At 46.5% G+C, this 12,969-nt stretch overlaps 1 protein-coding gene across 3 annotated transcripts in view; it reads right to left on the bottom strand.

Moving 5' to 3' along the window:
• Positions 1-12,969, bottom strand: part of RUNX1 (RUNX family transcription factor 1) — a 166,976-nt gene that overhangs the window by 60,391 nt on the left and 93,616 nt on the right. For all 3 annotated transcript variants that reach the window (XM_057410088.1, XM_057410086.1, XM_057410087.1), the window contains 2 exons: positions 11,032-11,285; positions 5,942-6,098 (listed from right to left, as the gene is read on the bottom strand). In XM_057410088.1, coding sequence (XP_057266071.1) covers positions 5,942-6,098; positions 11,032-11,285 — 411 coding nt within the window. The remainder of the gene's footprint in view (positions 1-5,941; positions 6,099-11,031; positions 11,286-12,969) is intronic.

The raw sequence follows: 12,969 nt of genomic DNA, 5'->3' as shown, positions 1-12,969 counted from the left end.
TCTGCTGATCCTGAATGAGCTGACAAGAACTGCATGCCTCAGGCCGGTCAGCTGAAGTTCACTAGCCAGCCCTGGAGCCAAGGCCCTAATTCATCTCTCAGAATGATTTTATTTTGGTGACAAAACAGCAGCTGGTATTTGAGTTGTAATACAGGTACATACATATACAGGTACACAGGTATGCACAAAAATAAGTATTTTTTTTCACCAGAACTCATGCAGCCTCTGAAGGAAGGCACAGCAAAATAAATAAAATAAAGGAAAAAAAATCCAAAGGAAAATAAAAAGGCAAACAGATCTCTTGAAACTATCTGATGTTTTCATCTCGAGAGGTACTTCTTTTCCCCTAAGTAGTATCCTCGTAAACCCAATTCCTGTTCCTTTTGGCTTGGAAAAAGAAAAAAAGGAGAAAATGCTCGGAGGACAGTGTCTGCCTCATCCTCGTCATTAGCCTGAGTTTCAAAAATGTACAAGCAGAGCTCTGCAGAACCAAAAAATAGATTTATTGTTATTGGACTGAGGGCAGTGGTTCAGCACTTGGCATGGCCACTGTTTACAGCAGTAATGCTCCCGGAGACAGGAAGTTCTCCAAATCACTCTGCCATTATTTTTCTCCTGTTGACGCTTTCTGATCAAGAGTTTTTTCGCCCAGACGAAATCTGAAGTAACCCAGCAGAGAGTGTTTGGGAGCTGGCAAGGCCAGCTGCAGTCATGCTCAGCCTCACAGACCACATGATGTTTTTCGAGTCAAACCCCCGTGCGGAGCTGCATCACACTTATACTTTCTTACACAATCAGCAATTCATGCAAACCCGGCTGCACGTAGCGACTGTGTGCTGAAGACGACCCAGGCGGCACTGCTGTAGTGAGAAAGTCTTCTCCCCTCCTCTCCTCCTGCTATTACGTCCCTGCCAAAGGCCAGCACGGAGGCAGCGTAGCTTTGAAGGGGCTGGGTTTGCTGATCAACCTAAAGCTGACCCAGGCTATTTGGCCTGAAATAGCCATCAACTCCTCTGTACCAGTGCAGGGAGTCTGCACGGTGAATTCTTCCACAGCTACTCGGTTTACACAGAAATCTTGATTAAAACTAACAACACAACCAAGCAGCCCTGAATCACTTACATATAAATCAGCGCTCCTGGCCCTACTGGTGGGAGAAAAACCCTGTGATAAACATCGACCCTCTAACACACAGAGGGAGTGAGCATCAGTAGCGTGGCCCCTTCTTTTGATTGCTTCCTTTTCCCAAGGGCCATGCCAACCTTGCCCGTGCCCGGCACAATAGAAGGGCTGGAGGATGACTCAAAGGACCTGCCCATCTCCCTACAGTCAAACTACCTTCCTGCTGGTCCTAGCATCCTGATAGCACCACATATTTATCAATCCAAAGTATAAATAAGTGGTTGGTTTTAAACTCAACAAACTGACTCGTTTTTCAGTTTTGATTGCTGCTGGATTTCTTCTATTTTTGTCCTGCCTGGCAAGAGCGGCTCACTGTTACTCCAGTATCTGATACTGTGTCCCCTGAAGCATTCCAATGGCTTGGACCAGAACCCAGAAGGCTGCTTAATACTGATTTTTATGAGCCTGTTGAATAGCCTCCTCTTCTGTTTTGCGCATACTTTTAACAATTTTGAATGCATTTAAGTAAAAAAAGAAACCAAATTTTAACAAAGTGCTCAAATAATGCAACCACAAGCTGAAGCTGCACAGAAGGAGCAAAATTCTGACTTCAGAAAGACTAATTAAAATAATTGGACTCAGAATCCAGGCCAGTAATTTCTGGAGTTTAAGTATTTTTGAGAACCCAGCTTAAAACTAATTTTTCTTCCCCAAAATGATATCCAGAAGGAAGAGTCCTGACAGCAGAAACTGATGGTTATGCTTGGTAATCTCTCTCTCTCTCTCGTGTTCTCCTACCAGCTACACCTGTGAAAAATGAGTATTTCTTTGGCTCTGTGGAAACTAAAAACTCTCACAAAACTTATTCATGACTCTAATCCCGATAGCAGGTAGGAAAAATATACATAGACTCAATTTTCAGTCCTTTCCAAGGCACAGATTTTAAAAAGGCCTTGCTGGAGAGCTAACAGGAAGCTCCAGCTCTTAGCTTTAGATTGGGATCTCCTGCAGCAAGCCAAGACACCTCCCCTTTTAGCTACTGTTATGATAACCTATTAATAATAATTTTCATCTGGAAAACATGCTTATTTGTTAGGGTTTTCTTAATGTTGTGTTCTACAAAGATGATAGTTACTGGGATTAATGATTCCATGAGGAAAATATGTAATGCCTACCAAGCCATGAAGCTTTCCCTCTCCAATATAACTATTTATTTAATTTTATCCAATGAACCTCTATGGTGTCAGGCATTTTGCATCAGATTTATTTCATCAGAGTAACCTAAACCCGTTCATTATACATTAAGAAAACAGTAGTAGCATTCTGAAGTTTGAAGTGTTTATGAATGGAAGGAGAAAAATAAAGATTAATTTATTTTTACCAGGTAATCAGGTGAGGGGGGCTGAGATTGGCTGAATTTTAAAACTGCATTTTTCTTTCAGAAAGTACTTACCAAGCTTACAAGCCAGACAGGCAGGTTTTCCCAGTAGCATTCTCAAACTAGGGTGAGGAATAGTAACTCTGGAGCCCAGCCAATTCCAATGTAAATCTGTTTTGTTCAGGAAAGTGAGCCAAATTGCTTTTCTACAACATCTCAATGTCTTGGGTGACCTGTGATATTCTCAGCTCCCATTCTGGGGGTCAAGAAAATAAGTGCCCTTTGTTTTTTCTGTAATTCTGAACAACAGGCATCGGCAGAGCAACATAGGGCAACTGCTGGCTGTTAGATGTGAAAGGAACGCTGAAACGCAGCTTGGTTCTCTAAGCTTTGGCCAGTGTTTTGGTGCATCTGCTCTGGCCAACAGGCAGGAACAGACCCTCAAACAGGGGGAATTGCTGTAACTCTCTCACAGTCAGCGCAGAGCCACTTATGTGAAAATGTGGACAATAGTCTTATGTTTGAAACAGCCATTGGACTGTCTTGGTAGATTTCATGTAAAGCCTCCCTAAGGAAATTTAAACTATTTATCAAGACTGTCAAGAATGACAATTTCCTACTTTCTTGTAAGGGAGAGAGCAGTGGATTGCCACCAGTTTGGCAAGGCTTTTAATGGGGATGATGGTCCCATCTGCACAATAACTGATGCACAGGGAATTGTCACTGGTCAAAGCTGTTCCTTATTCTCCAGCCAGGATTTTAAATCACCTGAGATACATGCACAAAAAACATCCACTTTGACTGTAACCAACATGAACTTTCAATCACTGTTCACACAATACTCCTGGAATCACATTATCACCAGTGGCCACTGAACTTATTCAAACTCAAGTATTACACAGCAAACAAAGTTTCTGTTAATTTTCCTCTAGTGAAGTATCAAAAGAAGCAATGCCCTTTGAAGCAGCTACCTTACGCTTTAGGTTTTATGCAAGTTCAACAGAACAGCACCTCAGAAATCCCGTGCCAAATGCACACAATCCCCACCTTTTGAAAACAATCCCCTGTTCCAGGAATAAACAAAAGCATACATTAGTCACTCGTTCCAAAGATGGGCAGCCAGTGGAGGTGATGAGATTTAACCTCAAAGACTGACTAATAGCAAGCAGCGTTCCTAAATCACTCCATTGCCTAAAGGATCCCAAGCACCTGAATACGATAGACAAACAAGGCTTATGTCAGTGCACGAGTGATCAGCTACCAGCAACCACTTACAGCAGAGTAAGGGGCTCAACGATGCTCCTCACCAAGTGTTTCTGTATGAATAGGGTCTGTTCACTCTCAGCCACTGGATTTTGACCTTGAAAATCACACAGTTCACTGTTATGATTTCTAGCTTCATTACCATGGTCAGGAACTGAACTACAGGTTTGTTTTTATTAGCTTCTCCACCACTTTGCCAGCTATTCATTTGAATCTTCTAAACAGTCATCTCTGAATCATAATGCAAATTCCATTTACTGAAAAGGTGGTACCTTTAATATAACAAATGAACATGTTTAATGACTGATACTTTTAGACATTACAGCATCTCTCATGTTTTCAGTAAATGGATATAATTTTCTCTGCATTACCCTATTATTATTCCTTGCTAGCATTACGAAGCTACGTTCTCAGCTGCGGGTGTTTTCCACCAAGTGCATTTTAAAGACAGCCCAAACAACATGATTTAAAAGACATCTCCCTCTGTATCCTCAGCTAAAAATGCTGCAGGATACAGAGGGACGGGATCGGCATTTTATTCTTAAAATGCCTTTACTGCTTGCATCTGTGTTTCAACAGGGCCGTGCTCTTCCATAATTGCTGACTGCATTTACATTGGAAGAATATCTACAGATGCATTTCACTTCAAAGGCAAATAAAGGCTATTGTGTATAATCAGGATAACTTCCTTGGTCTGAAGCCTGACCCGTCTCCCATTTGGAATAAAGCATTTTGAGAGTGAGTGAGCAGAAGTGGGTCACCTTTGTAGGCATGCTCATAACTCTGTTCATGTTTGTAAGGACCATGCATGCAACCACACATCAGGATGTGGCTCAGATGCTCTCATGGGGAGAAAGGGAGCCCTTAGTAGTCAATCTGATTCAGAGAGATAGCATCGCACAACTTGCTTAAAAAGGTAGTATGCATAAACCTACTTAAGTGCAGCAGACACTATTATTTTGATTTGTGAATGTCACAACACTGAATTGTCCCTAAATAACTCTGCTGTGTTTGGAACACCATAATGTTACGTTCTGATTTTACTTAAAGATATGAGTGAAACAGAAGAAAAATACATAAATAAGTATCACACGGAAGGTGTGATAGTATTTCATTCTTGAAGCTCACTGGCTTCTCTTCTGCGGGTTTGACTGAGCCCCCATGACCCATGCAAGAGACACCACTCACAGCAACAAGGGCAGTAAAGCAAGAGAGTGCTTAAAATAATCTTATAATAGAAAGGTAAACACAATTGCTCAGAATTTATGGGGTTTAAAATTATGGACTGGAGACAGAGAGTGAAGTTGCAAAGGGTCCTTTGTTGATTTTATGGGCTTTTGGGTCAAGCTTTGTACACCTGCTCACTCATATGCGACATGAGCCACACGTATCAGGTACTGACTGCAGCTTCCTAAAACCATTTAATATAGTTTTAGCCTAAGTCAACTTTGACTCTTATTTGCTATTTATGCTTATAAGGCCTTTTTATTTACATGCTGGTAATTACTGGTTATTACAGAGATACAGAAAGCCAGACACTAAACTCATCTGTTCTGTTTTGATTTATCCTATACATTTTGCAGGAGCACACTAAATAACACAACCACTGCATATTGTTCTACACCCATTTCAGAAAAGAAAAAGCAGAAAAAGTGCCTTGTGCCTTCATCAGGTTGTGATGAACCCAGAAAACTTTTATATCTATGCATGAATTACTTGCAATTTTAGGTTGGCTCACTCTCTTGCAGAGACCAGCTTTTGCAGAGTGTGCATTGGAGCCCTGAAATAGTCACAAGTCTTTACACAAGCTGAAAATTCTCATTTTAAATTGAGAAACATGCTATTTAATCTTGAACATGGGTAATACTGTGCTATTCTAAATTTGATGGGCCAGCTGCTGGAGTCAGATCTGATTTTCTGCCTATGTGAGGTTTTTGCCTTTTTTCCAAATGAGATTCCACTGTTTTAAAAACTGAGGTAACGCAGAGGACAGGCTAGGATAAAACAAAGAAAAACATGCAGCTAATTCTGTGTCTTTGGAACTGGCCTATGACAGATCCTGCGGCTTTCCCTGCTGCAGAAAACTCCATAGACGGCGTCTTCAAATTCCCTCCATGTAACCTGAACTTGACATAAATGGTGAACATGACCCAAGCGTAGTTGAGAACAAACACATACCTCTTCCACTTCTACCCACGAATCGGAGGTCATTGAACCTTGCTACTTGGTTTTTCATGGCAGCCGTGGCATTTCTGAGCTCTGCAGAGTAGTTTTCGTCGTTTCCAGCCATCACCGTTACAAGCGTCCCATCGGGCACATCTCCCAGTGCAACCACCTACAAAAGCAAGGGGCAGAAGCCTCAGCTTCCTCACGTGACATTTAATTCGGGGCGCCGAAGATCAACAAGTAGCATGATAAAATAGGGAAAAAACAGCAGCAACAAAAATCTATGTAGACTAAGAAGCTGTTTGGGGAATCACTTCTATTCCTGGTTTGCTAGGAACAGAAAATAGAGCTACGGGAAAGTTTTTACACTGATGCACCTCTGAAATGCACAGTATAATCTATGCAGTCCGACACGGAAAACACATGAAATAAACCTTCCAGGATATACTTCTGTAACTGCCAATAAATAAATTCAAGTAACAGGAGCTGATTCTGGTCTGATTTACATCAGTAGCATCACTTCTAAGCTCCAGAGGAGTCAGCACAACGATGGAAATGTAAAATTCCAAAGAAAATGAAAGCAAATGAATCATCTCATGGAGGCAGAGGGTCAGAGTCCCCACAGCTGCACTAGTTCCTACCTTTTTCTCCCGCTGCTCTGAACAGAGTTGCCCCAGCACAAATTCAGAGTGAGTCCAAGGAAAAGCAGGCCTCGGTCAAATGTTTAATCACAACTTTCTGAACAATTTCTTTTTTTCCTTTAGAAGCCTGAAAGCAAACCATTGACTTAAAACCTCACCCACAACCTGATGGATGGAAACCGTGATCTGAACTAATGAAATCTGCCATTGCTTAGCCAAAGGCTTTCACCTGCTCTGAAATGTTTGCTCTGTAGCTCCTTGGTGCCAGCATCTACCAAACAAATATTTAGGATCACAGGATTTGCTGCATTTTTGATGCAGTGTCCCGAGAGACACAGAGATTTCTAACCTTAAATTTTCTGACTTGTGTCTATGATTTTAAATGATGAAAAATTTGTCTTATCTCCTTGAGCAGGACTGAATTCTCAGAACAAGTTTGCCCTGCTACAAGGGAATGGATATCTGGTGCTTCTCTTGATTTACTGTGGCAGAAGTAAGCGCTTGAATTAGGTCCCCTACCGTACCTTTTTAGATCCCATTTCTGTTCCCCCAATTAAGTGTATAGTAGCAACCTCAGAACTATTACCAAAAAAGAAAAAAAAAACAACTCTCTAGTTTTTATTTCCCCTTTTGCACATTCTAAGAGGAAGTAGTCCTGCATCATGTCCTCTGAGTTGCAGTTCAATATTTTTCCTTCCTCTTAGCATTTTCTAGCTTATGTCCATGCAGTTATAATTGGCTGAAACTTGTCACGGCCCAGTCTTATGTCTATTAGTTTCTAATTAAACTTGTTCTTTCCACACAGTACCAGTGGCCTCTTTACTCGGTCTGTCTTTGATGCTTATCGCCCAGCCATAGCTACCTCACATAATATGGGAAAGGTCTCCAGTCGCAGGTATTTCACAGCCTTTCCTTCTATAGGAGGCTGCGTTTCTCACTTCCTTGCTCTCCCATTTGTCACCGATAACCCTTATTTTCACTTCCACATGCAAACTTAAAATGTCAAAATTCCCTCTTTACGTATCAATTTTAACTTCCTCTTTCTCATTCCCCTGCAGCCCAGGCTTTTAGGGTTTCGTTCTCCTCTGTGTGCTGTAATGCATTTCTGCGGCCTGCGCTACGCTCAGCGTGTTTTTCATGTTTTCCTGATCTTGGCATAAATGACTCCCTGCTTGAACACTTGAAGCTGGGAAGTCTTCGCCTTGCACCATGTTGTGTCATAAGTCACACTGCCCTGTAAGATCAGCAACTGCGAACCCAACGCACTCACCCACTTCTTAACAGCTACCGTGAAGCCTTAATGCATGCACATATATTAAAGGCACAAGAAAGGGAAAGGGGAAAATCAGGGCATTACCCTCTCCTCCCTGAGATACAAATATTTGCATGTTTGTTTAAGGAAATATATGCTAGCATTTTAAGGGATGAAAAACCTTCATGAATCCAGGGGAACTGTTTCTTACAGGACAAGGATTTTAAATCCCTGCTTTCAAATTACAGTAAAGGCAACCTCAGCAATAAGACACGTGAAGAAAATATTAGAAACAAGTATAAAAACGACACAGCCCGGAAAAGAAACCAGAGTTAGAAATCACAGACAACAGAAACAGAAATACAAACATTTACATTACAAAAAAGACTAAACAGATAAGTTGGGACTTGCTGACTGGAGTTATCTAGCACTTTGTTGTAGTCTTTACTCTTTAAAAAAATGCATTTTCAGAGAAGCCAGAGGAGTATCACAGTTGTAGTGCTGCCGGGTATCTAAATTACCTACTTCTGCTGCATCAATCAAACAAAATTGGCCCTCTTTCTTAACAGCGTTTGGACAATTAATCTATATGGCACCTTGTTAGAGTTATTATGTATTATTTCCTAAATTTCTCGGAATCATTCTTTAAGAAAAAAATAATGCGTGGAAATGATCACTTTGGTTTGAAATGACATCCTGATCCTAAGTTCGTGAGTGAATTCATCGTGAGTGAATTTTTCTAAGGAAATGTGAAATCTTTTTATTTTGACACAATGGTTGTCAGCAAGTACTTAATAAAACTCAGTGCTTTTTTTCTCAGATGTAAATAAGATATCAGCATAGGAGTGATCTGAACTGAATTTTCTAATTCGTGGTCCAAACGATCTTAAAAAATACACCTTTCAAAATGACTTTGCGAATACTCAGCCCTTCTAGCGAGATGGTTTTGTATGTGGCAAACTATTTCGGGACTCACTGCTCAGCGCTCCACGACGGAGTTTCGGCATGGGGTGTGAGGAGCACCGGCGAGCAGGTGCCTCCGGCCCACCGCTTTAAGAAACGTTCTCCTGGGTTTTGGGGCGGCTTTTACAAGCGTATTTCTAGGTTAAGCTCTCCCAGTGTTACAAACGCTGGCTTTCCTCTGTTTGGAGAAGCTGACCCTTTCCTCTGTTTGCAGAAGCTGGGAGCGGGCTTGCGGCTGAGCTCAGAGCGCTGCGCCGGCCGCGGGCGGGGGAAGGAGGAAGGACAGCAGCGTGGGCTCTCTATCAAAACCAGTTCCGCGCCTTTGTTTTTCACATAACCAGGGCAGCCGCCGCCGCTGGGCTTCCCCGTGCCCGGGGAGCCGAGAGGCAGCGGGGCCCTGGTCGCTGCCAGACCCTACGGCACCGGGGGGAAGCCGGGACCTGGCGGTAGCACCGCTTGCGGTGAGCCGCCTCTCGTCGTGTGTGTCCGCCCCCCCCTCCCTATTCCCCGCCGGGAGATGAGCGGGGCAGGGAAGCAGATGCTTGGCCCTGCGGGAGCTGCCGCTGTGGCCTCCTGCTGCAGGGAACCCCCTCGTAGAAACACCGTCCACGTTTTGGGGACTTCGCGTGTCTCCCTTCCCGACGGGGCGGAGCAGGTTTTCACGCCTGTTCCACACCGTAACTCTGCCTTCCAGGAGCAGAGCTTCCCGAGTAATTAGCGCGGGTGACAGTGTAATAATTAATCTAAATGTGTGAATTTAAGAACTGACCCTGACGATTAATTCGTCCCGTTCCCCAGACTCATATATGCTTAAACCAAGAAGACTCTCTAGACACACTTCTCCCCAAAACTTCTCCCTAAAGATGCCTGCCTCCTCAGCGGGATTTCCCAAAGCTCTGGAAGGTGACCTGATTCCCTTCTCCCTCGTTTCTCTTCTCGCAAAAAGCTATCTGAAAGACTGAGGTCTGCTCTCCTTCAAAAAAGTTGCGCTGAAGCAGCTGGTGTTTAGCAGTGACCGCAAAAGCAAGCAAGAGAATCCCGAACCTAAATCTAACCCCGGAGCTCCTAGGAGCTGCATGTCTCTGCGGCTCCCCCCTCGAAGAAAGGGATAATTTTTTCCTTTCCCTGCACGGAAGCGTATCTACACCAGTAGCAAGAAACCCATGCAAGAAGTCTGCGACAGACTCAAGCCAAAAAAGAGTGTGATCAAAGGGGTGTGGAGGGGTGAATTTTACTTGAACCCTGCTAACGGGACAGAAGGCTGGGAGAGGCAGGAAAGCGCAGCAGTTATTCCTCCCCTGCCCGCAGCCGGCCGGGGGGCACCGCTCGGCAGCCCCGGCCACGCACTGCAGCACGGCCGGCGGCGGCCCGTGGAAGGGGGTGCCCGGTGTCCCCATCTTTGGTTCCGTATTTACTTGGGCTACCAAGTACGAATTTAGCAGAGGAAACAAGGGACATCCAAGCGGTTGCAGGGTCCGTCCAGGCTAGGCCCTGACATTTTCCATTTTAGAAACAGGCAGAAGAAGCAACGTGTGTTTTCCGCAGAGCTCCTGGCAGCCTGGCCGGGAGAAGCCCGGCACCTCTTGACCGGGACCTGACGGTGCGTCCGCGGTGGTGGGCGGGTGTCAACACCGGCGGGAGCCCCGGCAAGACGCTGCGCGGCGGGGCTGCCCGCAAAAGGACCCGCCGCCACTGCGGGCGACTTCTGGGGGAGCCCGGGGCTCCTTCAGGTCCGGGACGCCTGCAGCCGCTTGCACCGTGCTGCGCCGGCACCTGGTCCCCAGAACACCCAAACTCCTCAGGCCTTGCCTTTTGCCTTTTCATTTTTTCTCTCTCGAGCTAAGCCGCCTTTTACTGCCAAAGTTATGAATGGGCAGCAGAGGGAGGCAGCAGAGGGGGAGCCGGCCCAGCCCACTGCGTGGCCCCGCTGCCGCCGCTTGCTGCCGCCCGGAGCCCGGGCGAGAGCCGCGCCGCGACTGGCAGAGACCGCGGAAGGAAGGATGGGAAGACAGAAGGAAAGATAGGACAGAAGGAAGGATAGAAGAGGGAGGCGCGGAGCCGGCTGCGACCCGCCGCCATCCCCGACGTGTCCTGCCAGCCGCGGAGAGCCATCCCGCCCTGATCCCAGTCGGAGTGCGGGTTCGAGCCGGGGAGGGCGCGCCGTGCCCCCCAGCCTGCCCTGCCCTGGCCCCAGACCACCCTCCCCCCCCCCCCAGAAGCGCGATTTTGGGAGCCGGCGGACGTACCTTGAAGGCGATGGGCAGCGTCTTGTTGCAGCGCCAGTGGGTGGGCAGCACGGAGCAGAGGAAGTTGGGGCTGTCGGTGCGCACCAGCTCCCCGGGGTGATCGGCCAGGACCTCCACCATGCTGCGGTCGGCGCCGCGTAGTTTCCCCGGCAGCGCGCCGCTGTGCTCGGCGCCGGGCAGCGGCAGCGGCTCGGTCATCTTCCCCGGGCTCAGCGTGGTGGAGGGCGGCGTGAAGCGGCGGCTGGTGCTGGTATCTACGGGGATACGCATCACAACAAGCCTTTTGAGTGAAAGACCTCCACAGAGTTTTTACAAAACAGCGAAACGAGCGGAACTCTTCAGCGATCTGCTCTCTGGGGACCAACATAAACGGATACAGGCAGAGGACCCGGGGGAAACTTGTTTCTACGCCAGTCCCCAAAGTTTTAATTTTTTGCTGAAGGCGGCTGAGATAGCGAGCGCGCCGAGACTTAACTCTTGGCTTCCTGGCGCGGCAGAACAGATCACATTAATCCGATAAGTGAAAGGGGGGTTGTCCTTGCGGCGCTCTACCGCAACGCCCGAGCATCTACTCTGCGGCCGTGGCGCAGAAAGTTATCGGGGCACAAGCTCCTTTCAAACTCCCAAGTACCGTGGAAAAACTTAGGCAAGTCACATACAAGACGTGGTCAGAAACACATGCAAAGCCTGGGCTTCTCAGGGAGTCAGTTGCCTATCAGTTTCTTCCAGGTGATTTCTCTACAGTCCCAAGAGAAAACGAAATACATCAGCGTCTTCCGTAGGCAAAAGTTGCTCTTTAAGAGAGGGAATTTCGGGGTCAGTCTTCAGAGAAGGCGGGTAGGCGAGCTAGACTGCCTGATCAAAGGTCAGCTGGCTACGACTGCATCTATATATTCACGTACACACACGCCCGCGCACACACATATACCGTACTTCATAAAATATTTACAATATAATCTGTAGAGAATTTAAACACAACAGGAATCCATTAATGTTCTCTGCGAGACATTTTTTTTCAAGCAGCCTTGAAAAGGAGCTTCAGTAGTTTGGTTCGCGGTGCTCTAAGAGTACTCGTGTCATGACCTTTCAATCATCTTTGCGCAAAAGAAATCATAAAAAAGGAAAGCTCAGTGCATGGCATTCAAGCTTTAAATCTGTCTTTGCACTTGTCTTTGGTGTAACGTCTTTCATCAGTTTAAGGAAAGGTCGCAGCCGATAGCAAGCTCTGAGGCTGAAAGGTCCACAGCTGAAAACTTGGGTTTGGGGGTTGGTTAAATTGTGGGTTCTCTCTGTGGTTTTGTGTGTGCAACAGCGCTCTCTCTCTCCCACTCACGTCCTCCTCAGCAGTCAGACCAACAGTCTGCAACAACTTCGGCACTAGCCAATTTTTTTTTTCGGTATCTGAGGCAGTCTTCCTCTAATTCGGCCACAGGAACCGGCTGCTTAACAATATTTTAACCGCAGCAGCAGGTGGAAGGCTGCTTTCGGAAGCATGGCTTTTCCATCGGCCGCCTCCGGCCAGCGGGACGGCTACCGCCAGCCTGCGCGGAGAGCTCCCGCGCACACACCGAAAACCAAGAGCAACCAACCAACAACAGCAGTAATAAAACCCCAACCCGATTAAGGGAAAATCAAACAATACCAAAACCCCCAAAACCACTACTTTGAACGAGTGAAAGCTTTCCTTCCGCAAAAGAGGAGGTGGCGGCAGGCGGGCGGCGGAGGAACCGCGCACCCTCACGGAGACGGAAAGAAGCGGGGAAGACCAAAGCCCCCGAAGTTGCCAGCCAGGGTTAGAAGTGACAGCCTCCAGCCGGGACGACCGCTCAGAGGAAGCCTATTTCCAACAGCAGAGAGCTCTCGGGTCTTGACGTGAGCCTCAGGGAACGCAGCCTTCCTGCCGCCCGCCCGGCCAACCACGGCGCCCGGAGCTCCGCC

The sequence above is a fragment of the Pezoporus wallicus genome, unplaced genomic scaffold (genome assembly GCF_028554395.1).
Source record: "Pezoporus wallicus isolate ANWC-B61680 ecotype Strahan unplaced genomic scaffold, APGP_CSIRO_Pwel_v1 contig_7011, whole genome shotgun sequence".
NCBI classification, from domain to species: domain Eukaryota; kingdom Metazoa; phylum Chordata; class Aves; order Psittaciformes; family Psittacidae; genus Pezoporus; species Pezoporus wallicus.
Note: the sequence above shows the minus strand (reverse complement) of the source record. Positions and strands in the feature narration are given on the sequence as shown.